This window comes from Silene latifolia, chromosome Y (assembly GCF_048544455.1).
Source record: "Silene latifolia isolate original U9 population chromosome Y, ASM4854445v1, whole genome shotgun sequence".
Lineage (NCBI taxonomy): Eukaryota > Viridiplantae > Streptophyta > Magnoliopsida > Caryophyllales > Caryophyllaceae > Silene > Silene latifolia.
In genome coordinates, this window is record NC_133538.1 from 375,133,929 (window position 1) to 375,151,504 (window position 17,576).

Sequence of the window (17,576 nt, forward strand, 5' to 3'; positions counted from 1 at the left end):
TTATTCACAAGGTGTAACAACAAATTTTGTATTGCAATAAAAACTGTAACACAAAACCAATAGACAAATGAGTTTATATAATATCAGAAAGTTATGTATACAACCTCTATTTTATCCACTGATTCTACAACAATATTAAAGGTACGAGTCTACGATCTACGAGGCTCGCTTGCTTGACTTTAGCTTCTTGAGAGGACCGCGTTGACTTGAATCTCTCTTCGATGCTTGAATTTAGTTTGGGTTTCCTTGTGTAGACGGCACGAGTTTATGGTGCTTGTTGTCCACTTACCAAGGGGATTTCTAGAGCGAAGTTTAGAGCTTTTGATGCCTTTCTTTCTCTAACTTTCACAGGTGGTTTGTCTCAAGTGATTTTTCTCTCTTGTAAAGTGAATTTTTCTCCTTTGAAATGGTGGAGAAGTCTATTATTTATAGAGATTTCTCTCATAGTGAATGGACTTGAAGTTTGGGCTTTGTTTGTGAGGTTGACTTCTCCTTTTGGGCCCAATTGACCATTTGCTTTGCTTTAGAGCCCAATTAACCCAATTTGCAATATGGATCGATCCGGGTTCTATTAAACGGGACAAATATATTTAAATTAAGCTAAAATTTGATATTAACTTAAACTAATTTATTTATTTTATTTTCGGCATCTTAATAAATTTTTTGTGCCTACAAATTTCCCCCTCGAGACCTTGTCACGTGCACCGTTTGGGTGTTTTTGACGTGGTGAGGTCTCGACTTTTTTTTGTTTGACTTGGAAGTCCACGAGCACTTAACTTATCGTAAAAGTACCTATGTAATTTTTGCTTGACTTGAAAGTCTTACGAGTACTTAAATTATCGTAGGAGTACCCGTGTGAAATTTTGTTTATTTTGACTTGGAAGTCCACCAGCACTTAACTTATCGTAGGAGCACCCGTGTGAATTTTGTTTGACTTGGCAGTCGATGAGTACTTAACTTTTCGTAAGAGTACCCATGTAATTTTTGTCTAGCCCTCTTTCATCTCGACTTGAAAGTCCTTGAATACTTAGTTTATCGCAACGGTACTCAAGTACATTAGAAAGATCACCCTGTGAATATTTGACTTTAACGGATAATTTGTTGCCTCCCTTTATTTAACTTGAACATTAGCTCGGTAAGTTTATAACCTTCATAGATTATACTTTTGTGGTGCTACACCACAATAGAACAACCTTCATTGTCCATCCTTCATTATCCATCAATTTAGAAAACAGCGGCTATTTTCAAATAAATGCCCTTGATTATCTCCTTGAGCTTAACAATTGGCAAGTAACTGATAATTCATGCTGCAATTCTCCACCACTGATGTTTATCAAGTAGAATAATGGGCTCATTGACCAGTTGACTACCGTTTAAAATTGCAACAGACAAATTAAGCACTCATTAACTAGCAAATTCATGCCATTCAATGATTTTGATTCTATATTGAGGACTAGAAACCAGTATTTATATGCCATGCTTATGTCATTTTTGGACTCACACACCATTTTTCTAAAAGAAAACGAGGGTGCAACTCTTTTACACATGCATGATGCACGCAACGTTGCTTGCTTCCGGCTCCGACAAAGGTACGTCCTTGCATCCGGTTCTAAGCAATTTCCCTTTTTTACTGCTTTCATGCGTAATTTCCATCAAATTTTTCTCCAACTCATCGTTTAATTTGATGAGCCGTCATTTAACCATTTCAGTATTTGTTTCAATCACTTAATGCACTTCAGGTAGACGGGAATTTGATTCACCCATGACGACGATCCAGGGAATAAAACCATGGTTATGATATTGTTTCACACCTATGACTTTACTTAAACTTGACAAAACTCATGTCAATAGTTGAGTATATTTGCTCTAAAAACCAAGATATATATACATATCCAAAGTAATGACCAAATAAATGACTTGATTTTTTTAGCATTATTTCGTCACTATACTCTACTCACTCCTGCAATTTCTCACTTCTTGCAATGAGACTAATTTTGATTTTTTTGGAGTTATTGTTGTTGGATAGGTATCAACCTGAAGTTCTGAACAATGGCTCGAAATCGTGAATGATGAACATGTTGATTCAATGCTCCTAAATCCAGAGAGTCAAAATTCAATAACAATGACATCGGGGATAAGGAGTTAACGAGGACACGCTGGCAACTCTGGAGAGGAATGATGTGGCAACGAGTTTTTTGGACCATGGATAATCAAACGGCTGACAATGGAGCTTGGCGTTATAGAGCTCGCACGACATTGACGCAAACAAGTGACAAGCAAGGTGTTCATTGTGCCGTTTGTGGTAAGCTGAAGAGTTGGCCATGGAATAATTGCCTTGAAGCTTACTAAATCAATTTGAAGGGGATTACATCTTCCTTTCGAAAGCCTTTTATTTTCACAGTCAAGAAGGATGAGTGTGAGCTGTGTCAAAACATCGAGCCTTTCATTTCTTTTTTTTTTTGGTTTTGAGTTTTATTTTGGTGTGCAGTTAAGTCTCATGCTTAGGAACTTATGCAGTTTAGCCTCATACTTAGGAGTAGTAGCCCTTCAAGAATTTTCCATTGATCGGTCCTACATCAACACCGTCTTCATCAATAATCTTATATGCACCATTGGTGTATACTTCTTGCACGTCATATGGCCCATCCCACATAGAAGTGAACTTGCCTTTTAATTTGTGAGAAGTAATGATCGACCTTCTTACTGCGAGCACCAAGTCTCCTACCTGAAAAGATTGAGGGCGCACCTTTTTGTTGAATGCGCGTGATAATCGTGCTTGATAACACTGCAGATTTTGTTGTGCTTGCAACCTTTTCTCATATAGAGCTTCCAACTCTTCCAAGCGCAGCTTGTCATTGTCATCACTTGTAAGCTCTTCTGAATGGCAACTCTTAAAGATTGAATTTGAAGTTCTAATGGCAACACGGCTTCAATTCCATACACCAACGCATACGGGGTCGCTTGAGTGGGTGTCTTGTATGTAGTACGATAGGCCCACAATGCCTCACCGATTCTTTCATGCCAATCACGCTTTGACTACGCCACCACTTTCCTCAACAAATTGCATAGTGTCTTATTAAAAGCTTCAGCTAAGCCATTTGCAGGAGCATTGTATATGGAAGACTTGTATTGTTTAAACTTGAACTTTTCACCAAGACTTGTCATCAACTTGTTAAAGATCTGCTTGCCATTATCAGTTATGATGCGTTGTGGTACAACATACCGAAAACTATATTTGATTGCAAATGAAATCAACAACAATTTCCTTTTTGACTTCGCGTACGCTGATAACTTCTACCCACTTTGAGAAATAATCTGTTGCAGCGAGGATGAATTCATGTCCATTTGATGCTTTTGGAGTGATGGGTCCTACAATATCTAGTCCCCATATTTCAAAGGGCCATGACGAAATGGTAGGATGCAAGGGTTCTGGAGGTTGATGTATGAAATTTGCATTGAACTGACAAGCATCACACTTCTTCGCAAAATCCATGCAATATTGCACCATGGTTGGCCAATAGTACCCCATTCTTTTACAGATCATGAAGCTTTGGACCGGATTGATGAGTGCCACAAACACCCGAGTGAGCTTCGTACATGGCCTCAAAAGCTTCAGTTTCGCCAAGACATCTTAGCCATTGCCCGAGGAAGGATCGTCTGTAAAGTGTTCCCTTATAATATATTAACCTTGGAGCACGACGACGAATCTCTACTTTATGTCTAGGGTCATCAGGAAGCTTTTGATGTTCCAAGAAATCGATGATAGGTTGTTGCCAATCATCATTATCGACTTGGTAGACGCTAATCATGTTATATGACTCGACAATTTCTCCTCCTTCTAGCGGGCGGTACTACCCAACGGTTGCAAACTGGAATTGTCGTGACTTCCTCTGCCCCCAGTGACAAAGTGGTGCAAGATTAGCAAGCGCGTCAGCCAACTTATTGGCACTTCTCGGTACATGTCCGATATGTACACAATCCAACTTTCTAAGTAACTGGATCGCATCTTGATGGTAGGGAATGAGATCATCTATATTCACTTCAAATTCATTAAGGACTTGGCTCACTACCAACAAGGAATCTCCATAGATGTCTAAATCTTTGATCCCTATTTCAATTGCCATTTGAAGTCCTAAGATTAGAGCTTGATACTCTGCCATATTGTTGGAGCACAGTTCAGTGAGCACAAAGGAGTAAGGCAACACATGACCTTCAGGAGACAAGAATACAACACCAGCTCCGGCTCCATCACGTCTTGCTGCACCATCAAAATACATTTGCCATGGCGGAAGTACATCCACATAGAATATCTCTTCACCAGGAATATCATCCTGAAGTTCCCATTTCGCGGGGACTGGGTGATCAGCAAGGAAGTCAGCTAAAGCTTGCCCTTTGATTGCCTTTTGAGGCACATGGACCAAGTCAGACTGTTTGAGTAGAACTGCCCAATTTGCTAGACGACCGGACAAGACTGGCCTTGAGAGTATATACTTTATAGGATCATCCTTTGAAATTACATGGACAATCTGTGACTGCATGTAGTGCCTTAGTTTTTGAATTGCGAAAACCAAAGCCAAGCATATTTTCTCGATTGGAGAGTAATTCAATTCAGCTCCCAACAAAGTTCGACTTAGGTAATAGATAGCTCTCTCCTTCTTATCTTCGTTCTCTTGAGCACATAATGCTCCAAATGAACGTTCTTGTGCAGCGATGTAGAGAATAAGAGGTCTTCCTGGAACTGGTGCCCCCAACGTAGGTGCAGATGACAAGTACTTTTTGATACTTTCAAAGGCATTATGACATTTATCATCCAATTGAAATATAACATCCTTCTTCATAAGATGACTGAATGGCTGACAGTGTCCCGCGAGGTTAGAGATGAACCTGCGTATGTAAGCTAAGCAACCTTATAAACCACGAAGCTCCTTCAAATTTTTAGGCTCTGGCATTTCTTGGATGGCCTTGATCTTTGATTGATCAACTTCAATTTCTCTGTGTCATACCACGAATCCTAAGAATTTCCCCGAAGTAACTCCAAAGGCACATTTGAGCAGATTCATCTTGAGTTGACATTTTTGCAGTCTATCAAAGACGCTACGAAGGTCGTTGATATGGTCTCCTATTTTCTTAGACTTAACCACAACATCATCAACATAGCACTCAACTGTTTTGTGCAACATGTCATCAAATATTCTTTGCATAGCACGTTGGTATGTTCCTCTTGCATTCTTGAGACCAAATGGCATAACTTTGTAGCAAAAGATCCACTTCGGAGTACGAAACGCAATAGCCTCTTGATCCTCAGTTACCATAAGAATTTGATTATATCCGGCCGTGCAATCCATTAAGGAAAGAGCTTCATGTCCGGTCGTTGCATCAATCATGAGCTTTGTGACTGGCAAAGGAAAATCATCTTTTGGGCAAGCATCATTGAGATCTGAAAATCCACACACACGCGTAACTGGCCATTTTTGTTTCTTACTGGCACGATGTTAGCAATCCATGTTGGGTATGTTACATCTCGAATGAAACCATCTTCAATGAGTTTGTTGACTTCTTTCTCAATCTCAGGAATGAAGTCTGACCTGAAACGTTGTTGAGGCTGCTTCTTAGGACTTACACCTTTCTTAACTACCAAACGATGCATTGCGACTTTAGGACTTAATCCTGGCATTTCCTTGTAACTCCAAGCAAAGACATCTTTCTACTCAGTTAAAAGCTTGAAGTATTCATTCTCCTCCTTCTCTGTAAGAAGAGCACAAACATATATTGGCCGAGGGTCCTCCGAAGTACCTAAATTGAGTTCCTTTAAGTCATAGACGGATGATTGCCCCCATCCTCTAGCAATGTTGGGGCTTCATCAGCTTCAATTTTTTCACTAGCATCAGGGACTTCCTCTACGGTGATGTGATAAGACGTCATTATTTCATCTTCGAACTCTTCTTTGTTGCTCACACTCGGTATCATCGAGGCTTTACCAAGTCGCGACTTCTACTTTGCTTGGAAAGATGATGACTTCTTTTGATTAGTAAGGACCACAACATACCTTTTTATTTTAAGGGTTGCTCTTGCACTATGTCCACTACTTCTACGCGCTTCATTCTGGAAGGGACAACACTTCTGAGATCATCACTAACTTTAACCTCTTCTTTGCTTTGACTTGCTGAGGCTTTATGTGATTGCTTATGATCGTTAATCCCTTTGGGGTCTATTAAGCGATCAAACACAGAACGAGATGGAGTTCCCAAACGTTTAAGCACTGATCCCTTCTTCTACAAATGTGATGAGGCACTTGACTAACAAGCACAAGTAGCGTTATTTTGAACACCCAATCTCTTGAAGATAGAAAAGCGATTCCTTAAAGGTATTTCTTGTTGTGATATACTATGCCCCCCCTAATCTATCGAACACAGAAGGAGCCACTCCTGTTGCAGGTGGTCGAATCCGATCGAAGACAGAGAGTGTTGGCGATGTCGTGTAATTTGTACATTCATCTTCTGCCATTTCTTCAGGTGTGATGCACTTAGAGGATAATGGATCTACTTTTTGTTGAGCACTAATCCTTATAGGTAAAGGAGATTCATAGCCTAAAGCAACCTTGGAAGCACTGAAGCTCCCCTCTTCCTTAAAAAGTTTCTTTTGGGTTTTGTTCAGGCCATAAGGCTCAACATTGATAACTTTGCCAATGGAGTGGGATTTTCAAAGTCATATTCAGCTTTAGCCAACAACTTATATGCATTGGAGTTAAAGACGCCCTTTTCATGACCCTGGGACGATTTTCTTGATGATGGAACGAACCAAGTAGGAGCGTATCTCACAACTTGTTTTTCAACCGTGCTAGGTAGAGGGGTGACAAGCTTCACCATCCACTATTGCTTGACTACATTGTTGGAGTTAGGTTTCTCTTTGGTCATTGTCTTTGAGCTATGATATTCTGCAAAAGGACTTTCACCTTCCTTGCATCGTGACTTTGGAATGTACCGAAGCACCGGAGTTGCATTCTTTTGTGGATCTTCTTCCTTAGCTTCCTCAATATGTTTTGACTTTTTTGTTGCTCTTCGATTGGCTACTTTGACCCACTTCCGTTTTAACATCATTACCAGAAGTATTTGGAGAGTTCACAACTTCTTTTTCATTTCCTCTCTTCCCATTTGATGATATAGTGGATGGTAAGAATTCACTTGAAGTGCCATTTTCCTTGAAGAACTTTGCATCCGCGAAGAATGGTTCGACCTTGGAAAAAGGCTTGACATCACCATTGATCTTTCTTTCACCTCCACGTTAATATTTTGGACATTGATGGAGAGTTGAAGTAAGTACACCATTCTCATGCTTCCAGGGCCGACTTAATAATAACTTGAATGAGGTCTTTGCATCAATAACATGAAATAAGGTGTCAGAAGATAAATCCTCCAGGCTAAGATTCACACGAATTATGCCAACAGCACGCTCGCCATTGAAGTTAAAGCCATGAATTATTGTTCGACTACTGGATAATTCATACATTGTAATGCCTAACTCAATCATGGTTGCCTTCGGCATGAGATTTACACCAGACCCTCCATTGATTAAGATACGGTTCACCCTCTTGCCTCTTATATAGCCTAACACATACAAAGACCTATTGTGGAGCTTTGATTCAAGCAACAAATCTTCATCAGAGAATGATAAGGCGGTGTTGAAAGATACACATTTATTTTCTCGCTCTGTAGGCTCCCCGGTGTCTTTTACCTTTTTTTCATATAACTCTGGATTTTGAAGAGTCTGGACAACTTGTTGACGCATCTCCTCAGGTAGGTGAAAAATTTGCTTCCATCCCATACGCTTTGGAAGAGCATCAAGAACGGCTAAAACTTTGGTGTTTTTTGATTGACTTGAGTGTTCGAACAACGTGGGGTCTGAAGCACCATTTGTTTGTTTATCTCCTTCATTTTCATCAGTCACCACGACAGTATTGACAGTAACTTCGTTGAGATAACCTTTTGGGAAAAACTCCTCCAGAATGACAGGAGTTGGTAGTTGTTGTTCTAGCAAATCAATTGGAAGGACATGTGATTTGATCACCTTCTTCGATTTCTGTTTACCTTTGGAACGATGTGAGCCCCTCATCTTAGTTTGTTTTCTTCTTCGTGGTGTAGGTTGTTGATTTTGTGGCTTTATTTGCTTCATTTGCTTCTTACGCGTTACCAATGTCCAACCTTCATTATCATCATCGTTAATGGCCTCCATGGTTGCAATCACACCTTCAATTGTCTTTTGTGGCAGTGATGTCGACCTTTGCACTCGAAAAGGTACAGGTTTAATACTTCTAAATTGAAGCACATATATTTCTTCTTGCTTAGGAGGGCCATCACATTCGAAACTTCCATGGTTGGCCCTTCAAGTCCTCAATCATCACGCTGGTGTGATTTGTTGTCACTGTGTCATCCATATCCAAGATGATTTTCCCATCTTTTGCTAATTGCATAATCTTTTCTTTGAGGGTTATGCACTTCTCAAGGGGATGGCTAACTAAACGGTGATAACGGCAGTAATTGGGATCGGTCGTCCTATTTGATTGATCTGGACGCTTTGATTCTGGCAATTGAATGACTTTCTTATCTAACCAATCACCGAGCATGCCTAAAAGATCCGAGTCAAGGAATGGATACTTCTTATTCTACAAGTCCTTTAGCATTGATTTATCTCGCTTAAAATCTTTGTTGTATGCTTTATTATTTTTGTCATACATAGGCTTCGCAGAGATTTTGACAGGCGCGTCACTGGTGGTAACTGGCATAGCTTCCTTGGACGAGGCTTTAGACCCCTTGTCGATTTTCTTGAACTCTTTCTTCTCACCAGCGGGCTTAAAGGAAGATGAGATTGTCTTCTTTCGAGCATTGATTGTTATCTCCATATCATGAGCACGAGTTGCCAACTCTTGAAAGCTTTTAGGCTTGTTCCCATTCAAGATGTATAGGAGGTCCCACTTCATTCCATTGATGCACATTTCAACTGCTGAGGTTTCGCTTAAACGATCTTTGCATTCCAGACTTAGTGCGCGCCAACGTTTGATGTATTCCATAATAGCTTCATCTTCCCATTTAGTTGTTTTTGTTAGCTCACTCATGCTCACTATGCGCCTTGTACTATAGAACCTATTCATGAACTCGTTCTCCATTTAATCCCAGCTGTCGATTGACTCAGAACCTAAATCCGTATACAAATCGAAAGTTATGCTTTTGAGGGAACGAACAAGCTGCTTCACTAATAAGTCTCCATCTGTCCCGGCATTATTGCACGCGTAAGACATCGATCCTCTTTGTGTAGGGCTTCACATATCGAAGACTGCTAGAGGAACCTTCACCTAACTGGCTTTTGATCGTGCTGGCTATCAAGTCTTGCAGTTTCTCTTCGGTGTAGGCACTAAGATCGTTTTTAGAGGGCTTCTCACCATCCTTCTTATCATCTTCTTCTTCTTCCTCCTGTACAGTGTCATGATGGCTTGAATTGTCCTTGTTATGAAGCTCTTCCATTTCCCTTTGAAGTTCTTCAATCCTCCTATTCTTCTCTTCATTTTTTTGCATCATATTCTCAAGGAGCTTGTTCACATTCTCTATTTGTTCTTTGAGGCTAGTGCCACCAACAACCATGACTGATTCAAAAAATAGGGGTTGAAGCTTCCTCCTTCTTCTTTGGCATTGCTTTCTTCACCTTGCGAGGGGATGGGTCACCACTAGCTTTGAACTCTTTGCTCTCCTTTTGTGGAGATGAAGCCTTATTGATTATAGCAGTTGCGGCAGCAGCAGTAATGGATGCAATTGAGTACTTATGAGGCCTTTTAGGAACATGAGCGGTGCGTAAGATTTTAGCAGCAGCATTGATAGCAGCCTTATTTGCCATTCTTCTTGTGGAAACACAAACTGAGGGCATGCTTAATGAAGGTGCAACACTAGGAGATCCTTTGAGGATTGATGCATAAGTTCTTGAAGGTGTGCTTGATGTGTTGGAAGACATCCTTGTTCTTGAAGTTAACTTAGTTCGTTGTAGAGATGTGAGGTAGAGGTGTTCACGTCGGGTCCACCAAAAATTTGTAAAAACAAATTTTTTATTGCAATAAAAACTGTAACACAAAACCGATAGACAAATGAGTTTATATAATATCAGAAAGTTATGTATACAACCTCTATTTTATCCACTGATTCTACAACAATATTAAAGGTACGAGTCTACGATCTACGAGGCTCGCTTGCTTGACTTTAGCTTCTTGAGAGGGTTGCGTTGACTTAAATCTCTCTTCGATACTTGAATTTGGTTTGAGTTTCCTTGTGTAGACGGCACGATTTTATGGTGCTTGTTGTCTACTTGCCAAGGAGATTTGTAGAGAGAAGTTGAGAGCTTTTGATGCCTTTATTTCTCTAACTTTCACAGGTGGTTTGTCTCAAGTGATTTTTCTCTCTTATAAAGTGAATTTTTCTCCTTTGAAATGGTGGAGAAGTCTCTTATTTATAGAGATTTCTCTCTTAGTAAATGGACTTGAAATTTGGGCTTTGTTTGTGAGGTTGAGTTCTCTTTTTGGGCCGAATTGACCATTTGCTTTGCTTTAGAGCCCAAATAACCCAATTTGCAATATGGATCGATCCGGGTTCTATTAAACGAGACAAATATAATTAAATTAAGCTAAAATTTGATATTAACTTAAAATAATTTATTTCTTTTATTTTCGGCATCTTAATAAAATTTTGGTGCCTACACAAGGCATACAAAATCATTTACCTGTTAAATTCCACAGCACCACATGACAATTAATTCTACCTAAAGCACATATTGAGTCTTGCATTTTATTACTAACTGTCACGTTATCAAATATTGTTATGCAAACTTCCACACATCCGCCATTCTTCATCGTACCTACACAACTATACACACGCAATTCCCGACTCAACATTCCCATTCGAAGTGGCTGGCTTAAGCATATTGGGGCTAGAATTTTGGTACGCGGGCGCCTTCCCACCGAAAATCGAGCAATTGCCGGGGCTCCCAACATACATACACCAGGTTCATTTTATTAGACTCACTAAGTTCATTATGCTCATTGGTTACAAGTTCCAAAAACGTCGCTCTGATACCACTTTGTAACACCCCCGTCTACTAAGGAGCCTTAACAAGTCCTTCCCCAGCAGATAAGGGCGTTACAATCTCGGTTTATCGAGGAATAGTAAATATCAAACGTCAATATAAGAACAATTAATTTTATTACATGTTACTCAACAAAATAAAAGATACAACTGATGACATCTATCAACTACATAATACTATCTCTGCCATGACTCGTGGTAGACTGGTCCCTCCAAATCACCCAGCTAACTCTATATCTCAACCTGATAATACCGAATGCTCACCATAATGGATCACGGCAGACACAACACAAGTAGAAAACACAAACAACACCACACAAGGTCAGTAACTGAAGGAACACACAAAGCTAGATACAACAAGTATACAACCACCATCTTCTCTAATCACCAACACTCCTCTGACTGCTCAAAGGTCCAGTCCTGCCAGATTACGGCCGCAACCAGTAATCCTCAACGCCAGTGGGGGACCGCAGCCGTTCCCACCTAAGCCCCACTCACCAATACCGAGCGCAAACCCATGTTCCTTAATGTGCACATCCTTTTTGTGGCGGGTTCCACAAAGGGCGAATCAAGGGCGTGAAGCCACACCCGCAAGTGACTCCACTCAGCCGAGGACGCACCTCGCGAACCAGAGACAAACACACAACCACCAACTACAACCAATCCACACTACAAAAACCATACCAAACACAAGTTAACAATATAATCGACATACTAGACAACAAACAGTACTGAGTACAAAAACCTACCTTTAGCAATCCGCAGCAATACCGCATACGACCATAAGACGACAAGCAACCACCATAACCACCTATTACAAAAAGTACGACAACCCTATTACTACTACCACAGTCATAATCAGAACTAAAGAAGACGATGATGATGATGATGATGATGATGACATACCTATACATAACGTTTCGGCGACAAGACCGCTACCCGACTCATGCTTCTCATCCCCATGGTGTCTCAACTCACAAAGACTCCAAAAGGATGACTATGGGTGAAGGAGAGAGATGTGACGGCAGTTAGGTTTAGGAGAAATGAAATGAAATGATTTTAGTTTCACGATTCCATGATTTATCTTTTACCGCTGAATTCCAGCTACTCGATCGAGTATGGGACTTACTCGATCGAGTGGCCTCTACTCGATCGAGCCACTGAGCTACTCGATCGAGTATCCTTCGCTAGATCGAGCTTCCTAAACTCCAAGATTTACTATGTCACAAGATTGAACTCGTAAGGCTTCCAAAGGTCTAGATATATGTTTAAGGTCAGTCAACGACGGTCAACAGGTCCCTAACAGGGCGGCTATTACAAAGATTGCATGGAACTTGCGAAGAAGTGTGATGCTTATCAGTTGAACGCAAATTTCATACACCAACCCCAGAGTCTTTGCATCCTACCAATTCGTCATGACCCTTTGAAATGTGGGGACTAGATGTTGTACGACCTATCACTCCAAAAGCATCAAATGGGCATGAATACATCATAGCTGCAACAAATTATTTCTCAAAGTGGGAAGAAGTTGTCAGTGTACGCGCGGTCAAGAAGGAAACTGTTTTTTATTTCATTTTCACTCAGATCATCTTTCGGTATGGTGTACCACAACGCATCATAACTGATAATGGCAAGCAGTTCTTTAACAAGTTGATGACAAGTCTGGGTGAAAATTTCAAATATTAACAATACAAGTCTTCCATGTACAATGCTCATGCAAATGGCTTAGCTGAGGCTTTTAACAAGAAACTATGTAACTTGTTTACGAAAGTAGTGGCAAAGTCAAAGCGTGATTGACACCAAAGAATCAGTAAGGCATTATGGGCCTATCGTACTACATATAAGACACCCACTCGAGCAACTCCGTATGCGTTGGTGTATGGAGTTGAAATCGTGTTGCCTTTAGAACTTCAAATACAATAAATGGGAGTTTCAATTCAGGTGGAGCTTACAAGTGTTGACAATGACAAGCTGCGCTTGGCGGAGTTGGAAGCCCTAGATGAGAAGAGGTTGCAAGCACAACAGAAACTGCAATGTTATCAAGCACGGTTGTCATGCGCATTCAACAAAAAGGTGCGCCCTCGATTTTTTCAGGCAGAAGACTTGGTGCTCGTGGTAAGAAGGACGATCATTACTTCTCACAAACCTTGAGGCATGTTCACTTCTAGGTGGGAAAGGCCATACGTCGTGCAAGAAGTTTATACCAATGGTGCTTATAAGATTGTTGATGAAGATGGTGTTCATGTAGGACCGATCAACGGAAGTTTATACCAATGGTCCTAAGCATGTGGCTAAACTGCATAAGCTCCTAAGTATGAAGCTAAACTGCATAAGCTCTTAAGCATGAGCTTAAACATCATACCAAAAAAAAAAATTCAACAAAAAAAAAGAAAAAACAAAACAAATCCTTTTCTGAACTACGTCGGCTTGATCTTGTAAAGTGCTACCTTTTGATTTATGAGTACGTAGTCAACTTGATGAAGTCCTTTACTTAGGTGCAGCTACACCTCCAAACAAAAAAAAACTTTGATGAACTACGATGGCTTGATCATGCAAGTTGTCACCATTGTCAACTTGTGAGTACGTAGGCAGTTTGAGCAAATACTTTATTCAAGTGCAGCCACTCCAAAAAATCCAAATCTATCAAAATCACTTGTGTCCCACAATAGCTTAAACTGTGCAAGGCTAAATAAACTTCAAATCAGTCGATCTTTACGGACAAGGACAATCTTGATCAATGATGGATTTTGCCTCAAAGAAAAAAAAAGTTCTCGTCTCTTCTAAATCTCCAAGTGTCTTGCCTTCCTACGGAAAAGTGTAGACAGTGAGTAGCCAATGGTGATCCTCCAGTTATCGATGATTATCAAACTCACGTCAAAGAATATCGTTCATGCTCCTCCAAATCTTCTAAGCTTTGCTTTATAGAGGTCATCGCACTCCTTCCTCCACAAAGACATATATTGCCTTTCCAGGACCTTCAGACAAATCTCGATTCTCGTATTACGTGACAGATTGACAAAGAAGCATAGTGATCTAACACGGGAAGTAGCTTGAAATCCTCATGTGGTAAACTGGTGATGTGATCAATATTTGAGCATATTTAGTCCCCGAATTAGCCTCGTTCCTATGCTTTTTAGTGCATAATTGGGTCATTTACTATCTTTAGTCCTTTGTTTTGCATATTCTTTAAGGTTTTGTTTCCTTGGTAGGAGAGGAGTGCAAACCTTGCATTTTCATGGCAAAATAGAGCTAAATTGATCGAATCTAATGACCAAGCATCAAAGAGAAGACAAGACTAGAAGGTCTTTGTACATAATGTAGTAGATGGGCAATGATGAAAAAGATCCTTGAATCCCCGAAAAATACCCGGAGGATTGTTGAAAGAAGAAAAGAAGAAAAGAAGAAATGGAAGCTGAGCTAAGATCCGCTCGTCTCACCACTCGGGACGCCCGTCCAGAAGCTCCCCAGGACGCTCGTCCAAGCTGCCAGGCCGCTCGTCCAGAGGCTCCTCAATCCGCCCGTCCCGACCCTTGGACGCTCGGATTGTCTTCCAGATAAACACGCCCCCTTCTTTCTTCATTCGAGTTGCGCATATTTTTGAAAGACTAGCTAAAAGGAGACCCACATCTTTTCTTGAGAGGAGCGATTCCTCAAGGACTTAATCGTCATTTAAGCCCTTATTAACCTTAATTTGTGCACCTAATCCCCACTATAAATACCCCATTAGTCTAATTAGATTATCATGTTCTTCTTATCAATCTTTAGTGTAGTTTATATTATTCTAATCTCTGTTTAATCTTGTAATCAACTTCTAATCAAGTATTAATAGAAATCTCATTTCCTTAATTTCTCTATTGTTCATCTTTTATTTTGGGTAATTGAAGATTATTTGGGTTTATTGGGAGATTGACAACCTTCCATCAATCATCAAGTACTTCTATTATTATTTGCATTATTATTTTGGAATCATCATTAGGTATAATTCTCTTAATCCCTTTTTATTTATTGTCAATCATCTTCATTTATTCATCATGTTTTGCTTTGTTAATATGATTGGCAACCTTGTTAACATGTTAAAATTGATAATGAGTGAGTAATTTCCTTAACTAGGGTTAATGGGGAATTAGGGGAAACCAACATGGAGGGTGATTTATGCTTAATTTAATATATTTTCATAATTTATTTGCTTACTTGTTGTGATCTTAACTTATGCACATGTTATGTTTGATGAAATGCGAGCCTATGAATCCTTGCATTTTTTACCCATCACTTACCTTTTCAATGATACTAGTAAGACATAAACCAACTCGAGTCTCATTAGACCATGCATATAGTTGAGTAGGGAGGATTAAGTCGACTTGTAGGTATTGTACAATATAATCGATTCGGCTTCGAGACCCAAACCTTCCTAGGATTGTAAGATATAAACCAACTCGATCTTATCACAACAATAATTGCTTCATTATAACTTGAGAATATGTTTGTATGATCAATTCCCATGAATCCCCTATGAACCCATGACACCCTAGTGCTTTTAATCAATTGTTTCTCATTTTAGTCATCTTGCTTGTTTACTTTTATTGTTATTTAGTTTAGTGATCTTCTTATCTCAACCCAAATTGTGACAACCCTAGACACTATTACTTGCACTCGAAAATCCTACATCAATACCCGTCCCTTGAGATCCGACCTTTACTTACCTCTTTACTAGTAGTAGAGTTGTTTGTGAAGTTATAAATATTGTTTTGGTCTAGGTGTTCCTAACGACAAGTAACCGAAATCTAAGCTAAGAAAGCGATCGACCAAAAATGGCGCCGTTGCCGGAGACGGTGTTAACTTGATTTGATTTTCTTTGATTGTTATTAGTTGTGTCTTTCTTTGCCTTGGGGAAGTAAAAGTCCTCAAGGTTTGTTCTAATTGTTTTCGAGTTGTTTGATATTTTGCATGTCTAGAAGATCACAAGGTAACTTGTTACCCATTGATCACGAAATTGAAAGGACTTTGACAACCAATAGAAGACTTGCTAGAAATACTTTGAGAGGTATTGGTGAGGTTGTAGATATTCAACCAAATACTATTGAGTTCATCAACCCTTTTACAAGAGAAGATGAGGAGAACCCAACACAAAATCAATCACACAACCACCCCACAATGCCTAAGTTTTCATCACATTCCGTACCAACCGAGGAGAACCTACCCAATGGTACTCCCACACCGCAACACTTAACCGGAAATTTCATTGCAAAATCCGCATTTATCCAATTAGTCGAAAGAAGCCAATTTGGGGGGATCCCTAGTGAAGACCCTCATTCCCACATGGAGACTTTTTGTGACTATTGTGATTCGATTTCACCAACCGGAGTGACTCAAGACCAAATTCGATGGGTCTTATTTCCTTTTTCTCTAATTGGTACCGCGAAACAATGGTTGAAGAGCCTTGATAAGGCTACTGTTGGAATTGACTCTTGGAAAATGTTGGCTCTAGCTTTCTACAAAAAATTCTACCCTCCGGAAAAGACTAACATGCTAAGAGCTCAAATTACGGGTTTTAAGCAAAGGGACGAAGAATCTTTGTATGAAGCTTGGGAGCGATTTAAAGGAATTTGTCGCTCATGTCCTCATCATGGACTTAGCGAGTGGTTCTTGGTACAACAATTTTGGAATGGTCTTTATGAAGACTCAAGAAACATTCTCAACTTGGGATCAAATGGTATGTTCACCGTAGTTGACGATAATCAAACTTGGAACAAGATTGAGGAAATGGCGGTCCATAATTCACAATATACTAGACCTCGCAAGGCTACTAGTGGAGGAAAGCATGAAGTGGACTCTATTACTCAATTGGGTGCTCAACTTAGTGCTCATATTAATACCATTAACTTGAAGTTTGAAAAACCTATGGCTAAGCTTGAAGAAGCCTCAAAATCACCAAAGCATCATGTTAATGCCATGGTGGCCTCTTCATCAATCCCAAGTGGGATATGTGAGAATTGTGGAACTTTGGGACATGACCAAAGTGAATGTAGGGGAACAAATGAGCAAGTGAATGCTTTTCAAGCATACAAAAGTGGTACCCCTTATTCCAACTATTACAATGAAAACACCAAATTCCACCCAAATCTCTCATACAAAAGCCAAAATGTTCAAAACCCTCAACCAACATACACCCCACCTCCCATGAAAAACCAAAATCAAAGACCCTTTTTCAACCAAAACCAAGGTTATCAAAATCAAACTCCATACAATCAACAAAGGGACCAAGGTTTTGATGTTCAAAAAGCTGTCCTCCAAATGTAAAAGAATCAACAAGAAATTTTCACTCAAATGTAAAAAGATAGCCAAGAAAAAGACATCACCATCAACAACATCCTACCCCACACAAAAATGTTGGAAACTCAAATGACCCAACTAGCATCTTCAAGCTCTCAAAGACAAAAGGGGCAATTACCACCTCAAAGT

At 39.9% G+C, this 17,576-nt stretch overlaps 1 protein-coding gene and 1 non-coding gene across 2 annotated transcripts; both read right to left on the reverse strand.

Annotated features, from left to right (window-relative positions):
- Nucleotides 1-2,530: 2,530 nt before the first annotated feature.
- LOC141631881 (uncharacterized) lies at nt 2,531-3,529 on the reverse strand. The gene is made up of 3 exons (XM_074444496.1): nt 3,284-3,529; nt 3,041-3,180; nt 2,531-2,927 (listed from the first exon to the last, which is right to left on the reverse strand). Exons 1-3 carry the CDS (start codon nt 3,527-3,529, stop codon nt 2,531-2,533), a joined length of 783 nt encoding a protein of 260 aa, XP_074300597.1.
- A 13,111-nt stretch (nt 3,530-16,640) lies between these two features.
- Nucleotides 16,641-16,747, reverse strand: LOC141634745 (small nucleolar RNA R71). Its single transcript, XR_012539469.1, has one exon. It is a non-coding gene; the product is annotated as a small nucleolar RNA R71 (small nucleolar RNA).
- Between the last annotated feature and the right edge of the window lie 829 nt (nt 16,748-17,576).

Coding starts and splice junctions, on each gene's coding strand:
- LOC141631881 (XM_074444496.1), bottom strand. CDS start 3,529: ATGGGGTACTATTGGCCAACCATGGTGCAATATTGCATGGATTTTGCG. Junction 3,181..3,283: donor AGTGGGTAGAAGTTATCAGC/GTACGCGAAGTC, acceptor AATGGCAAGCAG/ATCTTTAACAAGTTGATGAC. Junction 2,928..3,040: donor TTGTTGAGGAAAGTGGTGGC/GTAGTCAAAGCG, acceptor ATGGAATTGAAG/CCGTGTTGCCATTAGAACTT.